The sequence below is a fragment of the Lontra canadensis genome, unplaced genomic scaffold, assembly GCF_010015895.1.
Source record: "Lontra canadensis isolate GAN:19392208 unplaced genomic scaffold, GSC_riverotter_1.0 scaffold90, whole genome shotgun sequence".
In the NCBI taxonomy this organism is placed as follows: Eukaryota; Metazoa; Chordata; class Mammalia; order Carnivora; family Mustelidae; genus Lontra; species Lontra canadensis.
In genome coordinates this window covers 6,251,241-6,278,870 of record NW_022631084.1, presented here as the reverse complement: position 1 = coordinate 6,278,870, position 27,630 = coordinate 6,251,241, and the positions used below count along the sequence as shown (strand labels likewise).

The window sequence follows — 27,630 nt, the reverse complement described above, 5'->3', positions numbered from 1 at the left end:
ATTATATAACTACTATATGTTTATATATAGAGAAATATACATATATATAGAGAGAGGGAGAGTGGTGAGAGAGAGAGAGAATGCATGCACATGCATGGTGGCAGGGGGAAGGACAGAGGGAGAGAATCTATTGCAGCCTCCTCACTGAGCCCACAATCTGATGCGGGGCTGGATCCCACAAGCCGTGAGATCCTGACCTGAGCAGAAATCAAGAGTCAGACGCTTAACTGACTGAGCCACCCAGGTGCCCTTTTGGCCCCTTTTCGTGTCATGCTTTCTGACTGATACAACCTGCTACTATTAGCTACCTGCGGAGATCTGTTACTATTTAACATCCGTCTCAAATTATCTTCTTTCTATAAAGTCCTCAAAAGGGCTTCCCATAATTTAAAACTAAATCTTTTCCTTCCACTTCCTCCCATAATATTTATAATATATTTTATTATATTTTAGATCTTATGTGTGTGTTGTCTACTTTAGTCATTCATAAGAGTCTTGAGAGAAGGAACTATATCTTGGTCTTGTTAGACTCTTTGTTGTATAATTTTATAAGCAGTTTTCACTCATAGCAGGATGATCCAGAAAATATTTTATTTCATGGTAGGAAGCATCTAATTGAGGAACCATCTTAGAAAAGTGTTAGTTCTGCAACAAAGTTAATCTTTATAAATAAGAAAAAATATAAGGTCAAAAGTTGATCTAATTGTTGACCTTTCTCTAAATTTTGAAAGCAATTAAATTGAATTGTATTCTTTCCCTTTAATTTATAGGGAAGGCAGCTTTGAAATTGCATTTATGAAAGTCTCTGAACATAAAGAAGATTTACCATTATTGTTTATTTTCTAAATGTTTAATGAATGGCCTGGGACCTTCCTAAATTTCTATTGTATCAAAGTCACTAATGATTGACAGAATGTTCAAAATGGAGAATCCAAACATATGGCTTAAAATCACACAGTTGTCTCTCTTCATTTTGATAGGCTCAGATATTTGAAGCAGTACTCTCAAAGTAAAAGAGTCATAGCCTTGAGGCTGGAAAGATGAGTCCCTGGAGTATGGAGGAAGACTTAGAGCTTTTATTTATGTTAAATTTTTATGCCATCACTTAAAGATCTCTCTTTTTAATGTTTAAAATATCCATTATATATTTCTCTAGTATTTTAGGTATAAGATTTCTAAATAAAAATTATATGTGTATGTTCAAAATTTATTTACTGTTGGAGTATAGAATTTAAAAAAAACTGGAGGGGCGCCTGAGTGGGGAGCCTCTGCCTTTGGCTCAGGTCATGATCCCAGGGTCCTGAAATCGAGCCCCGCATCAGGCTCTCTGCTCAGCAGGGAGCCTGCTTTCCCTTCTCTCTCTGCCTGCTCTCTGCCTACTTGTGATCTCTCTCTCTCTCTCTGTGTGTCAAATAAATAAATAAAATCTTTAAAAATAAAACAAAACTAGAGATCACTAATTTAAAGGAAAGCAATATATAAATATATCATATATATGACATATACATGGTAAGTGACAATATTTAGTATGTATCTCTTGTATTTATGAGCTTTTAGAGACAATAGTGATGGCTTTCTTTTTATACAAATTGCATTATGATATAATACACATTTTTAAAAAAATATTGGCTTCTGGTGGTGAAGAATCTTCTGGTAGCTTCGGGATTCCATCCAGCATTTTTAAGTTTGGCAAACAGGAGAACACTCTAAAGCAAAAGTTAAAAAAAAAAAAAAGTAAGTATACTGAACAAAAGCATTGTTGATTGAGAGATGAATGTCTATCATTTTATTCTGTTTTTTTTTTAAATCTTTACAATAGGGTTATAATAAAATGATCTTTATGTTCATTGAGCTGATCATGCTGCTGTATCTTGCCCTCTCCGGGAGCTCCCATATAGTTCTACAGATCATAAGTATAGATCAGAGAAGTGGTGCTGTGTACAGTCCATTTTTATAAGAGAATTTCAGTCCAGTTTTACAACGTTCTATAAAGGAAAAAAAAATGAAGGAATTTAGCCAAATAACCATGAGAGAAAGAATGAGATAATATGTGTGCACATTAGAAAGTTAAAAGTTTTGTTTTTTTTTTTAAGAAGTAAAGAAAACACATGTTGTTTAATGATAGTTAAGGAAGAATTCTGGCTCTAAGGCATAAGAGAAGAGGTGGGAAATAGTCTTGTCCTGAGTTATTTTCTCTTGATAGAGAGCATTTCTGAAGATCACATTTCAGATTTACACAGTCACTTCCAGGTTCAGGAAGGGATCCTGCTCATCAGCCCAGTTAAATAGTCAAATGCCTAGCAGAATTATAAAGCAGTGTTTCCTTTCAAGTGGATAGTTTTTCTAGATATGGGAGTTCTGTGGGCTCAGACCAGAGGAAATGCATATTAGGACTTGCCCAGGATGAAAGATACCAGAACCTGTCAGTAGACATGCCATGTCAACTAATGGTGGTGTTGACCTCCTTGGGTGCTCTCGTTGGCCACATAATTTTCTTAGCACTAATTACTTCCTAAACATTATCTTATTTAATCCTCACACCAGTTCTGTCAGGTTTTTGTCCTCCATTTTAAGTCACTTATCCAAGATCATAAAGCCTGTGGGGGACAGTACAAAGATGAAAATCTAAGCCTTCTGACCCTAATGTTCAGACTTAGCTGACAGGAAACCCTAGCTACTACTTTTCAAAAAGTCAAACTGTGGTGAACTCAGATCACATTGACTTCTGAAGAAGAGTAAAAGAGTTTGCCTGTGGTTGTCCCAGGACATGGGGCTGCCTTCTACCTACTGGGACTTACACTATGAGCTTTATCAGTAAGTTTTTTCTCTTTTGAACTGTGCTTTCTTCTTATTGGAGGATCTGAAACAAAGGAGGAAGGGAAAGACAGTCACAATTCTAGGTGACAATGACCAAGAAAGTCTTATACTTAAATAATTCTGATTATGATATAAGGGGACACTGAAAGTCTGGCCCAAATCCTGGACACAGAGATACCCAGAGACAGAATGAAATTTGTTATAATCCTTAAAGTGTGGGTTTTGGCTAGGTGACTGAACCCAAATTTGGATGAACTTGGGAGTTCAGTTTGGTTTGGGCAGACCTTTCTGTTTAAAGTATCCCTGTACTATGCAAGTCAATACAATCTGGCTTTTTATAGCTTGAATGCCAGTCTGCATCCACCTTGGACTCAATCCAACAGAGTTAATGTTAGAAAATAGAAGAAACTCATTATATCCCTCATTCTCACATAACTCTCTACCACATCATAAATTTTGAAGACAGATTTATAGTGAGACCTCAGGGCATATCAGATTTCAGACAGTTAATCTTAATTCTATTGTTGTAAGGCATCCTTTGAGGGGAAGCAAGTAACTGAATTGGGAGCAAAATAAAATTCCACATATAAATTAACAAAACTAAAATGTAGTACTAATCAATTGTCTTTATGACTAGAAATGTGCCTTTTTATGAATGATGTTGAAATGTCCAGCTAAACCTCCTCTGACTGTAGGAAATACAATTTTAAATTTCAAAATGTTATTATAGTTAAATCTTAGTTCAATTTTAAAGCAACTGTGCTGCTAGTTTTCACTTATGTAAAAGCAATTTGAGAATTTATTATCACAGAACATGAATTTTGCCTTCAGTCTATAGTCATGGGGGAGACAATGGCAGTAATAAGATTTATGTAGGAACAACAGAGATTAGAATTCTTATTTTGACAATTTTTTGTTATACATCAGGGTTTAAAGAGTCTAATATTATCTAGGCCTCAGAATATGGTTGTTGTCATGGGAAAATGGCAGTTTGAGAAAGGAAGATAGTGAGAACTATGTCTTTTATTGAAGTCGAAGGACATAATCATAGACCAGGTACACACCTAGAGATGATCTAATCTTTTGTATAACAGATTCAAACTGAGACATGAGTTGACTTGTTATCTGGGGACAAATACAAGTTCTAAAACTCAGTGGCTTGTTTTTGCCCTTTAAATTCCCACAAGCAGTGCTGGGAATTAGTTAGGGAAGAGCATACTCCAAGGTATACATTGCATTATTACCATTAGGAATCTTCCAGTAGTGACAAAAGAATAAAATGGTTTATTCTTCACAGGTTTTCAAGGACCTTCAACCAGTGGGGTAGATTGAATCAGTCACTTCTTTGTATCCATTTAATGGTGCCCTTATGGCCCAAAGGAGTGAAAATAAAGTCAAAGAATAGAGGTGCCTGGGTAGCTTAGCTGGTTGAGTATCCAGCTATAGATTTTGGTTCAGATCATGATCTCAGGGTTGTGAGACTGAGTGTGGCATCAGGCTTTGTGTTGGGTATCAAGCCTGCTTGGGATTCTCTCTCTCCCTTTTTCTCTTCCCCTCCCCTGCTCACTCTTGCTCTCTCTCTCTCCCCAAAAAACAAAACAAAACAAACAAAACCCAGAGAATAAACCATTTATAAAACTATCACATGGACATTGATAGGAATCTGTACATAGAAATCTTTAAAAAGACATAATATCTATTAAACATTATGAGAGAAAACATAGGATTTGAGAGTCTAAAATGAAGCATCTTTGTATATGTAAAGTCACATTATAAGAGAAGCCTATAATTTTAAAGCAATCATAAATTATCTGAGAGAAGAGTATATTGTAGAATTTTTTTTTTTAAAGATCAGTTCAAAGCTCTTCAGGTGGGATCAGAAGCATGAAATGTTCAAAATATAGTAGATAGGATAAATATTTGCCAAGTAAATTTAAGTTCCAGGAAAACAGCCAATCAAAGTATAACATTCAATGAAGAACATAGATGACAAAGGTGTTTGGGGGCCTTACCGTTTCCGGTAATTTCGGTGAAACTCACAGGGGTTCCTCTTGAGCGTAAGGGATTCTAGTGGAGTGCACCATAAACTTGAGAGCCCAGTCAGAGACTCAATGTGGTTTTCAGCCAAAGATAAATGCTGTATCTGAGGTATCTTTGGCAATTGTTTGAAAGATGTGAGATGGTTTTTGTTCATATTTAAAACTCTGCATCTGGATAAAAAATAGAAACACCTTGTCATTTGTCTTCTGAAGAAGATGGTTGACTACCAAATCTTGCACAAAACTAGCATGCCTCATCTAGACCATAACCCCTCAAAGGAGTGACAGTGATATTTTCTACAACTGTGGTTTATAAGAGAAATATTTATATCAAAATATGAAGAGAAAATAAGCTGAATATATGAGACTATAAGCTTGCTGAATACAGAAATCTGTTTTCTTTTCCAGTGTATACACTCAGTACTTGGCATGGTAGTTGGTCTATGGTGGGTTTGCAATATGTCTCAAATGAAGGAGTGAACGGCTGCAATGAATGAGTGAATCTCAATGATCTAGTTGTTCACACAGACACATAACAACTTATGGACAGTATTGCCTCCAAGTAGTGAGATCTGTTCTTTTTTCCCTATTTTTTCATACTTAAATTCTATATTGAAAAAATAACGTTTTAAATTAGAAAAAAAAAGCTGGTTATATATAAAAGAAAACTAAAATGTATCCTTAGGAAAAGAAATGTGTGTTGGGCACTGAGGTTGAATACATTTTCCTGACATATCCTGCTTCTCAATATTTTTGCCTTAAAGCTCTAATTGTATAAGGCCATGCAAGTAGAGGAAATAATTCAAATCTATCACTGATACATTGCCTTAAGGAAAAATTCTTTATGTATAAGCTGGGATTAAATACCATGAGAGAAACACAGGGAACTTATTATGGCCTTGTACCCCACAAAGACACTTAGTAAATAATTATTGCTAATGGTAAAGATGGTGCTAAACAGAGAGAGAGAGAGAGAGAGAGAGAGAGCTTCCACACAACTCTATTAGAAAAATCCAGTTTAAATTCCCTACCCGACTGAATTGTAATTTTTTCACATCTCTTCATTTCCTTGTTTCTTCCACTCTCTCCTCATATGGACATTTTATACAGTCCTAATCATACATTTGATAACTTTGGGTTTTTACTCTTTTCCAGGTTACACATAAGCTTTTAGGAGTACTTTAGTGATGATGATTTCTAATGGAAGCCCCAGCCTAAGCATTTCCTGCCTCTCTGCCCCTCTTTCTGTCCTCTTGTGAAATCTGTTTTGTTCTTGTCCGCTAGTCATTTTCTCATTTTCAATGTATATCCACCTTGGGCTCTGAGATTCAGCCCATCACACATCCCCAGTCTGCAGGATGTTAGGGGTGAAAAGCAGCAAACCAATTGTGGTGTTTTTTCCTGGGGCAGAAAGAAGGAGGCCATGAATTAATCAACTTTTTTCTCTTTTGACACCTTGATTTGGCAGTTGTAAAATTTGAGTTGCAATTACATAATTTGATATTATGTAGTCTATTTCTATAGAAAGAAAAGCCAAAAGAATACATCCAGAGAACACTAAATCTGGGGCAAGTCTTTTCTTTAATGATTATGGTTTTTCTTTTTCTCTTTTTTATGTAATGTATCAAAGAGTTAGAGGTTTATTGATCTGGATCAGGCCAAGTTCAAATACTTCAAGTACACAATATTCTAGTTCAGTATTTCTAAAGTATGCCATGTGACTATGAAACATGTTTTTGTTGCATGTATATTTAAATATGTATTAGAAATATAACTAATGTTATCACTATCATATCCCTAGAAAAGAGTCTGGCAAAACAAAAACAGAAACAAAAACCTGAATAAATCAGTATCAACTACCAGTGATTTTTATTTATAGTAGTGATATTAATTTTCTTTGAGAATTTTTATTTCAGTATTTAAAAATTTTTTATTTAAGAAGAACATAAGTAGGGGCACCTGGCTGGCTCAACTACTAGAGCATGCAACTCTTCATCTTGGACTTGTGCGTTTAAGACCCACATTGGGTGTAGAGATTACTTAAAAAGAACACAAGTAAAGTCAAATGTTATGTAAGTCTATCTAAAATTTTGGAGGGGCTTTGGAAATGGTTGAAGATACCCAGAGACATTGCATATTCTGACACCTCCATCTCCTGACTGCTTCCCTCTCCCACGTGGCTGTGATGGTCTTTTTATCACCCAGGGATAAGTGTTCCCCGCTCAGAGATGTAACTTAACCAGCTCTAGGATTTACCCGTACTTCTTGCGTCTGCCTGATTTCTTTCATCTCCTACTTCTTGCCACTCTACCTACCCAGTGTGCCTAGTGCAGCAGACAGCAGCTCTCTAAGAAAGGAGTTCTCACAATCCTGAGCAAAAAAGCAGATTATCTTTAGTGTCAGGAGTTTGGGATCTTTGGAAGACCGAAGAATCTATATTTTTTTTAAAAAACTTTTAGTTTGTTTCTGTTGCTATTCTGATTGACTATCCTCACCCTTCCGTTAGACTGTGACCTTGAAACCAAGACTCTTGTCAACTACCTGTAGTCTTTCCTCATGGGTGCTCAACAAATATGACTAAAAATGTCTATGTTACAACAGTTGTACTTATATAATGTAATTGCATTTTCCAGTGTACAATAGAAGGGATGTGGCAAGCTTTTCTGCCAGTGTGATTCTCTGATAACTACTCCTCTAAAAATTGATGATAATATTAATTTGGAAAGGAATAGATTTTTTTTCCCCTCTAAAGTATGACGTTTTGATGTATAAATTTCCCTTTTTGCCTTGCTTGGGTGTCATTTACCACTATTACCTTTAAGACCTGACCGTTTGGCCACAGTAGGTACAGAAAGTCATCATATATGTCCAAATACCAAATATTTGACTTTAACTTAGTAACTAGACATGCTAAAGAGCAAGTACCTTGGCAATCTTATGGCACTTAAGTCCACCAGTGAATTATCCACTAACCAGAGGGTTTCAACTCGAATTAGTCTTCTAAGAATCCTGTTAAAATTTGCAACTTGATAAGAGTCCCCTAAATCCTGAAATGAAAGGTTCAAATTCTGAAGGGAAAAATAAAAAGAAAAAGCAAGTTCTTTGTCAACTTTTAAAAATAGTTATTAATTAAAATTGTGTTGCAGATGTTATTTAAACCAGTAGTTTTCCACCGTTTTTGGTGTGCACTCTGAAACACTCACACATCCCAATACTCACAATTATGTGGCAGTGATTCATTCTCAAGGTAGGGGAGGTGAAAATCCTGACCTGATTCTGATTAGAATTACATACAAGGTTGGAAGTGGGGGAGGCAGGATCCTGAAACTGATTCTGAAATTTTCTAGGGGTAAAGAGTGGAAGGGATAAAATTCTATTTTGGAATTACGGATTGAAATGATTAGTTATCCTTGGCCTCCTTGGAAATATGCAGAAATCACATTTAAAAAGATCCCCCCCGCCCCGTGCTAACTTGTCTTCTGTGTATAATGAAAATTATTGTTGTCCCCCTTTTCTTCTTTTTTTTTTTTTTAAAGATTTTATTTATTTATTTGGCAGAGAGAGATCACAAGTAGGCAGAGAGGCAGGCAGAGAGAGAGGAGGAAGCAGGCTCTCCACGGAGCAGAGTGCCTGATGCGGGGCTCGATCCCAGGACCCTGGGATCATGACCTGAGCGGAAGGTAGAGGCTTAACCCACTGAGCCACCCAGGCGCACCCCCCTTTTCTTCTTAAAGAAAGTAAAAATGACACATAATAATAATAATAAAAAGATTATTTTTAAAGTAATAAGTAATATTATAAATAATTTAACAATAAATATTATTTATATACTTATAATTTATATATTTATATGCTTAATAATAAGTAAAGAATAAATAATAATATTACTTATGAAGTAATAAGTAATATTAATTATGAAGTAATGAAGATACCACCATTCAAAAGATGGAAGCTATTATTTTGTTTTAAAGTAGCTACAGATACATATGTAAAAATTACTTTACCATATTTAACAGACAGTGGATACTTTATTTTTGCTTTTAACGTCAGTCAGTTTTGATATAAAGGAAATTAAAGCCACTTTTGGTGGTAGCATTGGCCCTATAAACTCTATTCTTAAGAGTTAATTTATTTTATTTCCAGAATTCTGCTATCAATTTCTGTCAATAAAATTAACAAATAAAATGGTAATCCCCTTTTTAAAAAATTTGAATCAAAATAATTTAGTTTTAAAGAAATATAGATAGCTCTATCTTTATAAAGATCATTAAGTTCTTAATATTTTTAGATACTAAACATAAACTTTGATACTTTAAGTTCCATTTTCCAAAAGGATAAAAGGTCTTAATTTTGAAATAAAACTTAAGAAATGATAAAAGGTTATATCTATCTCTATATTGAATGTCACCTCCTCAGAAAGGCTTTTCTTAGACGACTGTGTTCCAATTAAGTTTTCTATGGTAGTTAGAATTTATTTAGCCATTCTCTTAGAGTACAGTTATCTCAAGCCCAATTAAATTTTCTATGATAATTTATTAGGAAGGCTCCACTGGCTTTTATACTATATCCATAGTTTAAATGGCAGCTATAAAGAATGAATACGGGTATACACTGAAATGATTACCTCTGAAGATAGTTCTGGGAGTGGAGGTCAACGTTTCAGGTACATCGCTTAAATTTTAAACATAAAATAGTTGTATGGTTTAATTTTTAAGAGTAGAATGTGTCTATCCATTATATATGAAAAATTTTCATTAATTATAAAAAGAAAAGAAAGCACTATGCAGGGGAAACAATATTCTATTTTGATACCTTCCACTACCAAGATGTATAACCTTTGGCAAATCATTTCTTTCTGGACTTCCCCTTCCTTTTTGAAAGGAAAGGATTCAGAACAGACCCTCTCTGAAACTCCTAATTCCATAATTTTATAACATCTATGGTCAATCTGTGAAGCAAAACTGGCATCAAGAAGCCTCAGGAAGCAGGTTTTAAACACAATCTTATTTCTGGAAGAATTCCTAAATTCTTCATGTACAATTTGATCACTCCAAAGACCAAAAATATTGGGGCACCTGGGTGGCCAATCCTTAAGCATCTGTGTTTGGCTGAGGTCATGATCCCAGGGGCCTGGCTTCGAGCCCTGCATCGGGCTCCCTGCTCAGCAGGAAGCCTGCTTCTCCCTCTCCCACTTGCCCTTCTTGTGTTCCCTCTCTCACTGTGTCTCTCTGTGTCAAATAAATAAAATCTTAAAAAACAAAAACAAAAATAAAATATTGGCATCCCACTCTATTGTGAAGAAGTTGATTCACTCTTTTTTTGCCACCAACACATCCTTCGCGGTTACACCCACTGTACTCTGCCTAACCTGACTTGAGGCTTGAAGAACTGCAGCCCCATAGCTTCGTAGTGCTCTGGCTGATGTAGGGAAAGGGCTGCATCAAAGCTAGCGGCTTGGTCAGCTGGGTCATTTTCAGCACCAACAAATCACAGCTCCTATTTTCACTGGTAAGAAGTTTTGTTTCTGGAGAGTTGTGTTCAGACCAGGCTGGCTGCTCCAGCTGTTTAAAGTTTTGGGCTGAATGCATTATTCAAGGTATTCTGGATTGCATCGTAAACTCTTTGACAAGAAATATTGTCCAACATTTGACACTTATTATTATCAAAAGGAACAATTGCATTCTGAAGTATTTTAAATTCTTCCAAAGTCCCGCAATATTAGGATAAGATACAGGTTAGAAAATAAGTATCATGTCATGATGAAGAAGAGGTGAACAAAGAGATGGAGAACCCCAAACACTGCTAGTTTTAGAGAAAATGGTGGAGGAATGCTTAGAGTTTTGATTTAGCCCTTAGAAGGAGGGGTGTGTCATAACTGAATCAATGAGGAAAAGAGACTTTTTTCCTGTCTTTCAAGCTCTCACCGTGCAGTCCTCCCAGTTTTCTTGCAGCCATGTTTCCCATTTGTTTTTTTCCAGGACTCTTTTCCCAGCAGGCCAGGTGCACTCCTCCTGTCTGAAGAGCAGCTCTTCTGTGGAGGGTCCTGGGCAAATACCACAAGGTGAGATCTAGGAAGTAGGTTTACAGTGGCAGGACTGACATCTTGCCTGATATTTGGCCAGTTGTTTTAAACTTCTGCTTGATATCAGGATTGAGGAGAACATGAGCTGGCCCATATTATGCCCCAATAGTGTAAGCAATAACAAAGTAAGTCCATTTCTAACCGTATTAAATTATTTGGAGCACATGTAGGTAAGAAAATCACCAAAAGAGTGACTTTAGTCTTTATACAGTCTTCTCTTTGGGGATGTCACTTATGGCTTTCCCTCTCTTTGGTCTCTCAACTCAGTTGGCCACTTGGTTCCATCACTTTCCCCCTGAGAATCTGTCCCTTGCTTTTGCAATGTTGGGACTCTTCATAACTTCCTACCTGAACTAAAACTATTTTCTCTTGGATTGCCTTGTTTCCAATGATCTCTCCTTCAATATAAATGATACACATGGCCATCCAGCTTTCCTAAAAAACAACTTCGCTTAAAACGTTTCAGAATTTCTCACTGCCTACCAGTTCAGGGTGGAGAATCCTGGTTTGTCAAATAAGATTTTCCAGAATCTTATCTCAATCTCCATTTCAAAACTCACTTCCCACTATTTCCCAAACCTGTTGTCCTCCACATCAGGCTTGCACAGATTTCCATGGTTAGGGAAAGGAAAGCCTGTTTCCAGTCCTAGGTTGGATGCTAGGTGGTTGGGTGACTCCGGATGACTAATTTTAATTTTCTGAGCTTTAGTTTTCCATGTCTGCAAAAATACAGGGAAGACTAAAATCAAGAGCCCAACATCAGCTGAATATGATGAGAAATTGTTTGAAGATCATAATGCTTTATAAAAATACTGATTTCCAATTTTACTAAAATGTATTTTTCTCTGAGAAAGTACAGCTCTATTGTATTACTCAATTACCTAAACTTTGGTCTGTTGTGATGTTAAGCGGGCCCCTCACAGCAATGCTAAGCTCAGTGATTTCAATTCCCTCCCAATTCCAGCATCCTGTGTTTCCATGAATCCTACCTGGTACCATTTGTGCACACTTCCCCCTCTCCATTTTTCTGGAATGTGTGATTCTTGGTTCAGAGGTGAAAAGAAATCATTATACTAAAGAAGAGGTTACTAAAGGCATCAGGAACAAACACTGTTTTTGTGACAGTCTTGTCTGGTCTCTGATGGGAGATAATGAGTCCATTTGTGAAGGATTTATGGAAGGCAACAAAAGAGTCCAATGTTCCATTATTTTGAAACAAACATCAGTTCTTTCCTCAGACACACGTGGAAGCTGAAATGCAACCTGACCTTTTGAGCATTTCTCTCATAATGAACTGTACTGTTGCCACCAGGAAATTACATAACCCTGAAGTATACTAACCAGTTTACAAATAAAATATCTTTGGATTAAGAAATTTTCTTTTTCATTGATTAGGCTGATTGGAATTAAAAGTCATAGAACTAGAAAAACTGGGCAATCATCTAATTGGGTAGAACTCAGGCTCTATTGCCTTTAATATGACCACCCCCAAATTTGGTAACTTGCTTTGTGCAGTAGATACCCCCAGAGTTATTAAACTCTGTCCTATATTGTTTGTTTGAGTTCTATTGATCTTCTGCTCTTTCAATTATTTTTTTTAAAGCAGCTCTCAAAGATTTCTTTGAAGTTGGAAGCCAAAGGTCATTTCCACTGTGAGGAGTTATATTAAATTGGATTCTTTCTTTTTTAAATTCAGACATGGTTGATAATTGAAGATCTATCTTAGCAGTTGAGAAGTATAGTCTGGAATATCTGATGACCCTGGAATGTTGGCTTTCACCTGCTATCTCTGAATTTGTCCTTTATCCCCTCACTGGATTTGTAACTCAGCAGCATTGACTGTATTAACTTGCTGAGGGATTTTCAAATAGAAAGCATCTATGGTTTAAAAGAACTCTGCCAACTCTTGGCTCTTTTACTTCATTTAATTGGGAGGAGTTAAGTCAGTCTTGATCTGGCCATCAAAGCCTTGGGAAATTGCTGTTTATCACATACCAGATAACCTTTGTTCTCTTAAGTACACTTCCCAGATGCCCAACTGGGGCAACTGAGATGAACTGAAGTAGTTTTTTTGTGTTTTTTTTTTTTTTTTAAAGATTTTATTTATTTATGAGAGAGAGAGAGAGAGCAAGCACAGGCAGACAGAATGGCAGGCAGAGGCAGAGGGAGAAGCAGGCTCCCTGCAGAGCAAGGAGCCCGATGTGGGACTTGATCCCAGGACGCTGGGATCATGACCTGAGCCGAAGGCAGCTGCTTAACCAACTGAGCCACCCAGGCGTCCCAAGTTTTTTTTTTTTTTAAAGATTTTATTTATTTATTTGACAGACAGAGATCACAAGTAGGCAGAGAGGCAGGCAGAGAGAGAGGGAGAAGCAGGCTCCCTCCTGAGCAGAGAGCCTGATGCCGGGCTGGATCCCAGGACCCTGGGATCATGACCTGAGCTGAAGGCAGAGGCTTTAACCCACTGAGCCACCCAGGTGCCCCGAAATGAAGTAGTTTTTTTTTTTTTTTTAACTGAAGTAGTTTTTTTTTTTAATTTTATTTTTTATAAACATGTATTTTAACTGAAGTAGTTTTAATGGGTGTTTCAGGATCTAATCTAGAAGAAGGGTAATTATTATTAGAATCCTTTTGAGAAGTACTTGTTCTCCATCTCACACAAGCACACACAAAACTTAAACAAAATGACGGGCAATGAACAAGAGACATCTGTTTTCTTCAGGATTTGAGCTGATGGGATTTTCCAATGTTTTCCATCCCCTAGATTATGCTCTATTCCTTTTACAACTAATCACTTGTGAGAGATCGGGTGTTGCTAATGGTCTATGGAAGGAAAGTGTGCCTTATCTCTGCAGAGCGATGATGTCCTCTGCATGACTGGCCGCCGTGGCCCTTATGTGGGATTGGTTTTGTTGGCTGATGACTTCAGCACATGAACTGGCACTTAAATCAGGAAAGAAGGGAGGCCACTGGACTCTCTTTACACATACTCATTTTCAGTTTACTCCTACATCTTATTTCTATCATCCCCCAATGTCTTCAGTTTGGCAGTTCTCTCTAAACTTCAACCCTCCATCCCTGCTCAGAATACAATTTCTTTTGCCTCATTGTAGCACAATCATCAACCACCACCACCACCACGCATACACAGGCACATGTGCACACACACACATGCACACACAAATGCCAACACCCTTATTGTATCAATTTTTCACTTTCTATTCAAATTTCTTCCCTCCAAACTTCCTAAACTAGCGTTTCTCATACTCTGGCCCTCGGCTCATCTGCAACAGAATTTCCTGATAATTTTAAAATTATCAAATTCTTGGGCCCTATTCATACTAATTATATCAGATTCTTTGAGAGACAGTCCTGGAAAACTGCATTTTCCACAAGCTTCTGGGTAATCTGTCCCAACACTAAAGTTTAAGGACCAGCTGAACCCTGCCCACTTTGGTTTCTGGTAAAACCATCTCTGTCTTTTTGCCTGTGGACTTCTTACTCATGTGACACACATGGCCTCTACTTCTTTTGGTCTCCTTTCTTCCAAATTCCCCATAATTTCTGGCTGTTTGAAAAATATTCTCTCTCAGGTCCGCACAGGACAACTTGCATTTACCTCTAGTAGTACTGCCTACTAATATTTTAAAAATAGGAGTCAGTACTTAGCTGCAAACAGAGCTAACAGAGTTAAAACACAAGAACATATCTTACTCAACATTGCAGAAAATGATGCTATTTTAAGCTTCCTTTGTCAACTGAGTTTGAGTGAAAGAAGAAAAGCATTGTGGGGTAAGCATTGAGAGAGGGAAATGAGTAAGCAAATATATCTAAAGCAACTTTTTCTCAATCAATATTAAAATCGTACAATGTACAATGTAACTGCAAGTCTGCAAACACAGATGGAAGATAGCCAAGATATTTGATGTTTTATAAAGACTAAATACTCACTGCAGCCAGAATTATGTATAATATTATTTCATCAGCTTATGGAATATGCAAAAGAGACATGAGAAATGTATGGTGCTTGTTCTTACATAATATAGAATCTATTGAAAGCTACTTATAAAAATCAAACATTATGTATATTAGGGGCTACAGAGAACAGTTCTTCAAACTGTCACACTAGTACACTTATGAAATCTTATAGAATGAAAAGGAATAATAAAATATTGGTTTATTCTACTGAACTTAAAATGCTTAGTGAAAATATAAAATGAAACTATTTGGTTTATTTAGATGCCCATTTGGTGTTTTAAAAACAAATGATAGAATGAAATCAGGTTAAAATTATTCATCAAAGTGACAGTGTCATTCATGATCATGAAATATTGTAAATACATGAAAACTCCAACAAAGATCATTGGTTAAACATATTTAATATCCATATGATGGAGAGATATGCAACCTTTAAAAACTGCATTTTGGGTAACGTTTAATAACATGGAAGAAATGCTCACAAAAACAAGATAAATGGAAAAACTCAAGAAACAAAATCATTTGCACAATTTTGTAAAGAAATATGTGTATATACTTTTCAAAAAAAACTAAATGGAAACAAAAGTCACAGTGATTATTTCTGGATAGTTGAATTACAGGTTCTTTTTCATCTTTCTATTTCTCCAGGATTTAATACTGAACATTTATTATGTATATTATCAGATATGTGAATATGCTTTAAAGTGGCTTCACTAACTATATTAGTAATTCTATGGTCTTGAAAAAGGGAATTTTTCTATCTCCAAGAAATATCTTTTTTCCCCCAAGTAATTTTTTAACCCACAAATAAAATCTACTCAGAGTACATATACAAAGATACACACATTTGTTCTTTACCTTCTCTTACTCTTGGGCAACGCAGTTGACTTCCTTGAATGTCATGTTGTTCGACCTTGTGCCAAGTAAGGTACTTGAAAGAGTCTGAAGGAAGCTTTAAAATAAGAGAAGAGAAATAGCATCTGGCAATATGAGATTCATTTACTTTTATGTGTAAAAGTAATATAAATCATTGCCAAACATTTAGCCAAATTAAACTCCAAGTACCTAACGGTGTCCTCATAGAAGTCACTTTAGTTCATTCTAAATTATATTTGATGGTAAATGGCAAAAGAAATAGATAAGTGTACACATTCATGAATCCACTTTATACCACCTCTGATAAATCATCCTTTAATATTTATTGAATGGTTCTTAGGGGCTACAAATAACATTTCTTCATGCTGTTACACTAGTACATTTATAAAATCTGATAGGATGCAAAGTAATAGTACAACATTGATTTAACCTACCAAATTTAAAATGCTTAGTGAAACTATAAAATGAAACTATCTGGTTTATTTAGATTGAGAAACCTCATTCCATTTTCCATTTTATAACAGTTCTAATTGTTGATTCTTTTTTTTTTAATTTTTTTATTTATTTATTTGGCAGAGAGAGATCACAAGTAGGCAGAGAGGCAGGCAGAGAGGGAGAGGAGGAAGCAGGCTCCCCGCTGAGCAGAGAGCCCAATGCGGGACTCAATCCCAGGACCCCGAGATCACGACCGGAGCCGAAGGCAGAGGCTCAACCCACTGAGCCACCCAGGCGCCCCTGTTGAAGATTCTTTATTATATGGGCCCCCAAGCTTCTTTAACTATCTCCAGTTGTGAAAGTTCTGCCTTTTGAGGCTACACAGAAGCCACATGTGACTATGATGTTGTTTATAGCATTTGCCATCTTTTTCCTAAGTCATGTAATTCTTGCTCACGGATCATGATTTACAGATTATTAACTATCCAACAAGAATGTATGATTCTCCTTGGGAAGAGTTCCAATTTATTGACATTCCTCTTAAAATGCGTAGCCAGTATGAATGAAATATTTCAGGTCTGGTCATCTTCCTTGTTCTAGACAGTATATTATTGACCAGAATGTGTGCCAAGACCATATTTAGGGCAATTTTATATTGTTTACTATGATGGAGGTTGTAGTCAATCAAAATTCCCTGAATCTTATATAGCTTATGATAGTTTCAAGGTTAACACCAACAGAAGGTGTATTACTCAGAAAAGAGCATTATGTTAAATACACCACAGATTCAATCTTCAGTTAGCCAGTGGTATACACATAAACAGAGAGACCCAGAATATTTGATATAAAGAAATGTCATTAGAGTATTTGCAACCACCACTTTCATCTCACAGAGCAGCATTTCACATGGATTATGTTTTGCTTGAGCTATAAATTTGTGTGACTAATACTAACATAAAAACATTTCCACCACTGAATAAGCTTATGAGGCTCTGGATTAAACTGAGTTAAGTGTTTCTCTTTGCTACCAGACTCCACAGAGCCTTTCTATATATATATTAATACATTATGAGTCTAGACTCACAAAGGGTTCCCCTGGACTTTTAAATCATAGAAACTTTTATTCTTGGAGTAGCACATGGGTCTCATGCATTTTGTGAAGCAGAGTTTGGAACATGCTGATTCAAAATAAATTGAAAAGCGGTGGCTTTTCAATAATAATTATTTTTTATTTTTGATCTTCATTGCCTAATCACTGAATGACCATGGTGGTTCTAGTAAATATGTCAATGTTTCCATTTAAAGAATAGAACTAGTAGCAAACTAGTTGGTATTAATAAAGCAACATGAAAAAGCTAATTAGTACCTGAGCAATTTGTTGAGAAAATCTGAGGATTTGCTAACATGCTTTTAAGGAGTTTACTCATTCTTTAGAAATAATCTTTAAAAAACCAAGAAGCACAAATTTTAGGTTATTGAGGAATGTGGTCCCTGGGCTATTCTTGGTCGTTTAGTTCACATGTTTATGGAAGCTTTTTTCCCAACTTCCAGTGTGCTTTTGGATTTTTCTTTTCTTGTTTCTATCATAGAACATAAATTTCTTAGAAGTTAAATTCCCTAGGGTTGCCACACCCCATTGCCTTTTTGTGCGATTTCATGAGGATCTTACTGGGAAAAAAAAGAACCTAAGCTAAAGCTGTGTTTGAGAACAAAGTTTCCATTTTTCAACCACCATCTAATTTTGTACAAAACGCTGTTTGCTTTTTGAAGGAGGTATGCGGTTGACTTCACAACTCCTGACCTTGTAGGAAAATGAGGCATTAAATTTCTTTGTTTATATTTCTGTAAGGTTGTCAGTGTGCTGCAGCTGAGTGACTGTTGCTTCCTCCTAAAGGAATAGTGAATATTTGTGTCTTTTTGTTTTTTCTTTTTTTATTTCTGATGGACCAAGTAACTAATCCATTGGTTCAATAAATATTTTCAAACTTGGTATGTTTCATTTCATTTCATTTCATTTGTTCAAAAATACATGCTGTACCCTGTTGTGTATCAGGCACCGGGGATATAAAGTTAAATAAGTATGGCATTTGTGCTTGAAAACTCATTTTCTATGATTTGGGAGGCAGGTATTTGAGTAACTCATCTGGAGCCAGTGGGATAGGTGAAACAATGATAAATAAAGGAAAGGAGGGAAAAAGCACATGTGGTTACAGAAAAGTCTTGGAAGTGGGGAGTTTGGAAGGAAAAATTTTATCTTGTGGACAAAGGACATTCCAGAAAGAAAGGAGATAAATTTTAGACTAAAGGCAGAATTCGAACTGAGCAGGGGGAAAGGAAGGCATGCCATTTCTATTCTGGGGTTCACTACCTTTTCTTTTCCTCTCTACTATTGTCTTCCTTCCTCCATTCCAGCACCTTCTTTCTGTCTCCTCTCTGAGTTGGTACTAAAAATACCAAACTTTCATTCCTCCCCAATTACAAGGGTAGATTTAAGAAGCTAAACACTGAATTAAAAAATTTCCAATATAACATAAAGTACATTTTATAAACTTAGTCTTAGGTAAAGAGCTAATTAAACATATTTACCGGGGATGATATTCCAGAATCCGAATGTGGATGAAATGTTCTGTTCCTTGACAGAGCTGACCAAGCGTGTGACTCACTCGGACCAGAGCAGTATGATGAACTAGATGGGCAAATCTGACTGCTTGTGTTTTGACCTGAGGAGCTAAGTGAAAGAAAATGCTCAAAGTGTATGTGTAACTCTTTTAAAATTTTTAACTGTAGATATCTTCGTGTATAATAGCAACACATCGTGAGCACCAGCTTTTCCATTTAAAGGATAAATGATGTCCTAGAAATTTATCTCGATCTCAGAAGGACTTTGACATCTTGTTTCAGTCCTAAGCACACTTTTGTGGCTAACAGTCACTTATGTCAAATTCTCCCCAAAGGATAGAGGGTCTAGGTGGACTGCATGTGCTAGAGAGGTAAATCTAATGGTACACACAAATGCACATGCATGCTTCTAAGATATGAACGAGGAGGTCAGCCTTCCTAGGAAAATACCATTCTTAGTGGAGCTCCAGCGGCTGATCTACATCCTTAAGCTCTCGATTGTTTTCCTTATTAATCTGGCCCTTACCTTTTCCCTGAAATTTCCCCCAGACCTCTTATATTTCTACAAATTGGTGGCAAAAAAATTAAAAAGTCAGTTTCTTTAATTAGTTTTACTCACTTTGGAAGACTATTCAAGCATTTCGCTTAGCAACACCCCACTGCTCTCTATATCCCATTTTTATGCCACTGAGATATAAAAACGTCTTTTCTACTCTCCTAGTAATTCTCTGGTTTATTATTCATAGTTTTTCTTACAGTTTTCCATATCTCTTCAGTATTAGCTACAAGTTCCTATTTCTGTAATTGGTGCTGTATATTATTTTAAGCCAATTTTAAAATAATTTCTAAATATTGCTTTTCATGTTAAGTAAAACTAGACATCATATCTCTATTTCTGGCCTCTTTTTTACTCTTGGTAAAAAAATTTTGCAGGTTCCAAGAATCTTAAGAGATGAACTTCTATATTTTATGGCACAATTATTGTGCCTCTGTAGCAATTTTGCTTAAAAGATACATGTCTCTTTTATATGAGGTTGCCTGCATAAAGTAAAACATAGAAATATCTTTTATTTTTCATGGATTAAGTGAGCTGATACAGTAGAAGAGCATAGCCACTACATCATATTTCAAAAATAACACTATTGTGTCATTAAAAAAATAAAACAACTGTGTCTTATTATCAAAGAGAAAATTATTCCTCCATCTGCAACTAAAGAACAAATCAAGAATTTGGTCTTAATTATGTGAAAAAGTCAGAAAGTGTATATCTTGGGGCGCCTGGGTGGCTTAGTCATTAAGCGTCTGCCTTTGGCTCAGATCATGATCCCAGCATCCTGGAATGAAGCCCTGCATTGGGCTCCCTTCTCTGCTCCCTCTCCCACTCTCCCTGCTTGTGTTTCCTTTCTCATTGTGTCTTTCTCTGTCAAATAAATAAATAAAATCTTTTTAAAAAATGTATATCTCTCATATCTTTCTCACTTGAGCAATTCATTAATAGTTTGGATATTGTTTATTGAAATTCCCAATGTGTATCTTGCCACTGAAACAAATTAACAAATACTAGAAGAATAACAGCAAATTATGCGCAATTAATTATTCCCTAAGACAGGTATATCCCATGATCAATAACTGGAGTTTTGGCCAACAATCGGGGAGAAAAAATTGGGAGAAAATGGAATAATATATTGGGATAAACAGAGGATGAAAGTTTAGCTGACTTTTTGGTTCATTTGTCTTCACTAAAATATGCTAGCTATTTTCTGCCAAAATGAAGTCAGGAAACTAGATAATGGACGTGGCCGACTCGTCAGTGACTGTCGTCTTTTGTTACTCTAAACTCTGGTGACAGTTTCACAGTTGTAATAAAATAATATAGACGTTTCCTTCTCTCTTGTTTTTTTTTAATCTGAAGTATGAGAAATGGTCATAGTTCACTTATACAGTCTTTCTAAAGATAGCACAGGGGAAACAGTAAAGTCACATAATTAAAGGATCTGACAAGAGAGATCCAGTTGATTAGGTTTTTACTATACTTTTTTTGTGCGGTACTACAGACTAAGTACAACCATATCAAGTGAAATCCAGTTTAAAAATGACTGAAAATTATCTCATCATCTTAGTTTACATTAGATTATTTGGGGATTTAAACTAGAAGACCTTGGGCCACCTGGGTGGCTCAGTGGGTTAAAGCCTCTGCCTTCCGCTTGGGTGATGATCCCAGGTCCTGGGATCGAGCCCCGCATTGGGGTCTCTGCTCAGTGGGGAGTCTGCTTCCCTCTCTCTCTGCTGCCGTCTCAGCCTGCATGTGATCTCTGTCTGTCAAATGAATAAATAAAATCATTTTTAAAATAAATAAATAAATAAATAAATAAATAAATAAATAAACTAGAAGACCTTTTTATGCCATTATCCTGATTAATACTAGTTATTTATTAGTAAGAGAAGGTAATTAAAACTTGGTAACAAAAATAGATAGGCTGTTAACATCCCCAGTCTCTCTCTCTTTTCTCTCTGTCTTGTCTTTTCTTCCCCAGAATGAACTGAAGTATGGTCAAGAGTTTCATCCCCGGGTAGATTATCTGAAAGATGCTAACCAATAGATGACTAGCCTGATTGTCTTTCAGTGTGAGATCTTTCCTTAGGTTTCAAAGTCTAGTTGCTATCCCTCACATTCTCATTTGGTCCCAGGCACCGTACCAGAATGCCGTGCCTGAAGGGCAGTGTGATGGAATCTTGTGGTAGAAACCATGGGGACATTCTCTAAATCTTCTTTGTTCTATTACTTCTGTCTTCTATTTTTTTTTTAAGATTTTATTTATTTATTTGACAGAGAGAGAGTAAAAACACAAACAGGGTGAGCTACAGCTAGAGAGAGAGGGAGAAGCAGACTCCCTGCTGAGCAAGGAGCCCGATGTGGGTCTCAATCCCAGGATCCTGAGCCAAAGGCAGATGCTTAATTGACTGAACCACCCAGGCGCCCCTCTGACTTCAATTTCAAATAAAATTTCTCTTTGGTCTGCTTTTTTGGGAGAAATCTAAGCAAAATAAGATTTTTGAGTCTTTAGTTTAAAAAAAGGGGGGGCATCTTTCAAATTATGTAACTAACTCAGACTTCCACTTCATCCGCAACTGTCTTAATGTACATGTCACTGAAGTCACAACTGTGAGAGCTGCAAGTGCTAGGAATCTGAGGGACAGACACTGGTGGTACCTCACGCAAGGCATTTAACATCTCTAATGGGCAGTTCCTTATCTTTAATATTCAGCAGATGATAGAGATTCTGACTGATAGGTTTTTTGTTTGTTTTGTAACATTATTGCTGTCATGACAACTACCATTATTTACAAATACAATGATTTTGTAGTTCACAATCATTAAGCATTCGCAAAGGACACCTGGGTGGCTTAATTGGTTGAGCATCAGATACTTGGTTTCGGCTCAGGTCCTGATCTCAGAGTTGTGAGATGGAGCCTTGTGTTGGGCTCTGTGCTCAGCGGGAGTCTGCTTGGGATTCTCTCTCTCCCTACCCCTCCTCCCATTCTGTCTCTCTCCCTTTTTCTCTCAAATAAATAAATAAAATCTTAAAACAAAGTTTTTAAAAAAGCACTTGCTAAAAGCTGGGTGGTGTACCAAGGGCTTTGCATGGATTGATTCAATTTATGCATCACAGCCACCAAATGAAGTGCTGATTATTTTGATGAACACTGTTATTTTGTTTATATTGTTATAACATAATAAACATTCTTATTTTATAGACGAAGAAGCTGAGGCACAGAGAGATGGTATAACTTGCCCAAGGCACATGAATAAATGACTAAGGGCTATTAACCACTTGGATTCAAGTTAGATTCATATAAGCTATTGTGATTCTTTAAATAATTGTAAAGCTCTGTCATTATTAGAGTGCAGTTGTTATGAAGGAAAATCATTAATACTGATTTTCTTATTCCAATCGCTCCACTTAACTACATATAAATAATTGTACTAGTTAATAGAACATGTAAATCTGAGCAGCTATTATTTACTGAAAACAAAAGTTAAGCCTCACATAGTAGAACCTATGAGAACAGCATTCCAGATACCATCAAGCTATTTTTAAAACCCTCTCCTATTTCCCCTCCACAAAAGAAAATAAAACCAGACACATGCAGTTTAGTTGGTATATTGGTTTACTCATTTTTAATCTTTCCGCCTGCAGTGAACAAACAGTTATCATAAATTACAGATCTAAGCCCTTATGAAAGAGAAATTAATTTTATTAATGCTCCAATATAAAGCTGCCACGGAGAAGATGCCATGGCTAAAACTGTACAGCATTTGTCAGCAATGATTTATAGTGTCTTTAAAATAGGTGGCATTATCTGAATTGGCCATCTATTCTTGGTTTTAAAAAGTATAGAATGGCCAACGAGAAGGAATCAGGTGAGCCGAGACTGCTGGATAAAAAGTAACAATAATGTAACTTATCAATTCATGAGCACCTTTCATCAGAAGACGGCAACATCCTTTACAGTCATGAATTTATACGCCTCATAAATTGTTGGCCACAATGGGTGCTGTTTAATTAAAGTGTCAAGTTGGTGATTATGTAACTTTGTAAGTCGAGTGAAGGAGGAAGTGGCAGATGGTCTCATTTCTGAGGAGAAACTGAGCTCCTGCATAGAAAGACTGTTGGGCAGCCATCATACAACAGTCCAGCGGACTCCTTTCAAACACCTAGGAATGTCAGAATTGTATTCATATGATTCCATTTCTTGCAAGCATTCCATTTTCATTTATTGCTCATGAGAAGTTTGTATTTAGGAAGGAAGGAAAGAAGCTCAAGGTTATTTTTCAGTTAGCCAAGGTCACTTTTCCCCAATCTTCAAATTCCCTCTCTTTCCCTCAAAAGTATTGAGGTTCTCCAGTCTTGTGAGATCTTGTTCAAACCAGGCACTTTGGAAGTAAACACTAGAAGAAAATTGCCATGGACTCTAGAGCGTTAATTTTGGATGAAAGGAGGTATTATTTTAGCCTTTCTTATGTCTTTGATCATTCTTTATTTTTCTTTTTTGATTTGTTTAAATCCAGAATCCTGTGCTCTCTCTGCCTGTATTTTACCCACTTGTAATATGGGAATGATTGTACATCTCTACATAGTAGAGATGGTGGTGAGATAATAGAAATACTCTGGGGGCACCTGCTTGGCTCGGTCAGTTAGGCATCTGCCTTCGGCTTAGGTCATGACCTCCAGGTCCTGGGATAAAAACCCCACAGAGGCCTCCCAGCTCAGAGGGGAGTCTGCTTCTCTCTCTCTCTCTCACTCTGTCTCTCACCCTGCTTGTGCTCTCTCTCTCTCTCAAATAAATAAGGTCTTAAAAAAAAAATACTCTGAATGGGGTTCTTGTAAAGTCAGGAGGAGATCTTGATATGTCTTCATTTCGGAAATGGCAAATTGGATATACCAGGTTTTTAAATTTCTGATGCTTCGAAATGAAGTTTGTGACACTAAACCCATTAACTGAGTAAATAATAAGATACCAATAAAATGTAGGGGCGGAATGCTTTTTCCTTCTTCTCTTCTAGGTTCTTCGGCTGATCTTACAGTTAAGTTGACATAAGAACAAATGTAATTTCATGTGTGTGGGAGCCCATGAAAATATGATACTCAAAGAAATGACATGAGGGCAGCTTTATACCTCCTAGACTAAGAAATAATAAATTTTTGAAGAACTGACAATTTAAAGAAGTTTGGGCTTGGAGTAGGAAATAATTGTTTATACACCTTTCTTGGCCCTGAATTCCCCATCACTGGTGATAACAATGCCTTCCATCCTCCTGATACAGGGAGGATAACTTCATATGGGAGATTTATTTCCTGCTTTCAGGAAGACAAAGGAGGATCAGAGTGTCCTTCTTACACTAGCTGTTTCTTAACTAACTTTATTCAAAATAATCATTATGATGAAGTAGCATATTTTGGATGGCATATTCTTCTCCCCCCTTCAGTGTTGTTCCAAAAAACTATATGTTTTATAGATATTCCAATAATACTTCAGATACGTCTTAAATTATTTAGATTGTTGATTCTAAAACCATAAAACAACGTATTTTGAAAAAAGCACAACTAGAATTGTCATTTATCTTCTTCTGTCTGAATGAGATAATTTTATGTGAACTTAAAATCTGAATTTTTCAGTTTTATACAGGGTGCATTTTCATCCTGTTCTTTAGTTCTGTGAGCATTCTTAGAGACACAAACAAGCCCCCAAATTAAGGTACAACAAAAGTAAAAGAACAAACATCAGACATTTCCAGAGGGAAAGCTTGTAAACTTCAATAACCAGTAGCGTGTTCACTGACATTTATAGAAGTATAAATATATTTAAATGCCAGAACCAATGAAGAGAAAGAGATTGAGACACCTCGATGTTCCCTGTACAAGATGATACTTAGAAATTTTGAGAACTTTATTATAACCACATATATAGCTATATATATGTGCTACTTAGGTTTTCAATGCTTGAAGAATGTTTTACTACACTATATGCTTTTGTAATAGAAAATTCAGCCACATACAAAACACTACAAGAGAGAATAGACACACTACAGGATAATAAGTGATTGAGGTAGATATTGTGAACAAAGATAAATCTATGACATCCCAAATGAAACCAACTGTATATGGGGAAGGTAGTATGAATAAGACTTCTGTTTTGTGATGTGCAGAAATGTGATTGAACAAATACTAGCACTCAGAAATTTTTTTTTTTGCTTTCTTTTTTCCCTCTCTCCCAAACTACCTACTTTCGTTCCTCCCTTCATTCCTTCCTTCCGTCCTTCTTCCTTCAAAATTTAAAGATTAAAATTTAAATTGTAATTTGGACATCACTTTTTATACCATGTCTAAAATAATTTTATAGATATTTACTCATTTAAAAATAATAATATTGATCATAAATGCCATTTTATACGGAGGTCACAAGTAAGTCTCCTCTGGTATTGTGTATTAAAGGGTGTTAGCAAGCGGGGAAAAATAAAGTGTTTAAGTCTTCACAGAATTTCTTACCCAGCTAAAAACGATTATTTCACATATCCATGTCTCCAAATTATGATAGTTTTTAACATTAACATTAACCACATTGAGGCACTGTTTGAGATATACACAGCTTGCTAACAAAAACAAAACTTTAGTAAGGGAACCGTTTTGGTTTCTAAACCCCACACCTGAGCCTGATTCCTCTCTTAGCTGTAGGCAGTATATGGAAGCTATCAGTAAGTTCCATGTACTCATATGAAACTTCAAGGTACATAAACCTGAGAACTGAAGGTGCAAGTGTCATTTTTTGAAAGATGAGAGCCAAGTCACACACCAATGTAAAGACAAAAAAGAATTCAAGAAACTTGCAATCCCTCTAATTGTATAGTGTCTAATAATTGGTATGTTTTGAGAAACGTTTATGAAACAGCTATGCAATTTGAAAGTGAGGAAACAAGGATTGGGTTTTGGCCTCTTAATCTGATTTGTGGCTTTATTGAGCTAGAATAGTTCTGTTTCTGTGGTAGTAATTTTATTTAAATTTGTTAATAGGTATTAACTAATATTGACTAATAACTAATAGATATTACCCTAACAGCTCTTTACTTTCGATCTTCTTGCCTCTTTCTCCTGCAGCTCATGCATGCTCTCCCAAAGAGCCCTGTGTATTTATAGACATAACATCAGCTGGAACAGTTACAACCACCTCTCTGCCACGATGATCAACTGAATTGCATTTATAAATATTTGCATGGTGTTACGAGAGGGGGTGTCAGAAGGGTTTGCCTCTCTCTCAAAGCAATCAACACCAGTAATACAGGTTGCACGACTTTATATTTTTAAATGAAATGTAATCCAGTAACCCTATCTATGTTTGTTTTCTCTCAAGTAATGTCTAAAGTTCCTTGTAACGTTGCGTTTTTCTTACCTTTCGGACATGTCTTGCTGGTTCCTAAAGTTCCTCTGGCCTTCATAAAGCTATTTTTCCAAAGACATTTTTCATCACGTTCCCAGGAGGGGATATGAGATTGTCCACCAAGAATCTGTTGCCTCTTTGGGGGGGGGGGGGTCTTCCGTGTATTCACTGTGACCAAGGAAACAAGCTGTTACCTAGCAACCTGGCCTTTCAGAAGGTATTGTTACCAATCTCTTAGAGCTCATCAAAGGCATTCTTGTGCTACTGGAGCAGCATACCAGTGGGTATTGTTTCCAGGGAGTTGTCTACACTGTGATATAACTGAACCTTGACTACAGAAACATAAATGGTAGCAGAGAGAACAAACCTCTATAGACCCCTGAAAACTTTGCTGTCTTCAGTTCCATCATTTCTTGAATCGTTTGCATCCAGCGTGGGTTTATCCAAAGTGATACTTGTACAATAGATCCCTTGGTATTTGGTTTTTTTGCTTCTCTTCTGTAGTTTTAGAACTAGCAGAAGGAGCAAAAGGTAAGTTACCTAACTCCTGCTTGAACCTTGCTGAGATAAAATGCCTTTGAATCGAAGACACAGAATTGTGCACAAGAAAGAATAATAGATTAATAGTAGATTAATAGTGGATTTTTATTTCAAACCAAATATTTGCAATTTTTCACAGAAGAGAGGAGAAAATATTATATTACATTGGTGATTGGTCCAACCAGTTTTAGAGTGCCTACTATGAGTATAGTAGGGAACACCATGAATTTTTAACTTCATGAGCCAATAAAAGTTCTCTCAATCCTTCCCCAGAATAGAAAAATGTTAGCTGTGTTTTTGAAAACCGAG

General features: G+C 36.3%; 1 protein-coding gene across 2 annotated transcripts; it reads right to left on the bottom strand.

Moving 5' to 3' along the window:
* Positions 1-1,433: 1,433 nt before the first annotated feature.
* LOC116854333 (acidic leucine-rich nuclear phosphoprotein 32-related protein-like) lies at positions 1,434-26,916 on the bottom strand. 2 transcript variants are annotated; one of them, XM_032836096.1, is made up of 7 exons: positions 26,794-26,916; positions 18,814-18,955; positions 15,775-15,868; positions 10,781-10,899; positions 7,782-7,924; positions 4,830-5,027; positions 1,434-1,706 (listed from the first exon to the last, which is right to left on the bottom strand). In XM_032836096.1, exons 1-7 carry the CDS (start codon positions 26,802-26,804, stop codon positions 1,595-1,597), a joined length of 819 nt encoding a protein of 272 aa, XP_032691987.1. In that variant the 5' UTR covers positions 26,805-26,916; the 3' UTR covers positions 1,434-1,594. The 2 variants fall into 2 exon arrangements, with proteins under 2 accessions (XP_032691987.1, XP_032691988.1); XM_032836097.1 differs by having other exon boundaries at positions 7,782-7,903.
* Between the last annotated feature and the right edge of the window lie 714 nt (positions 26,917-27,630).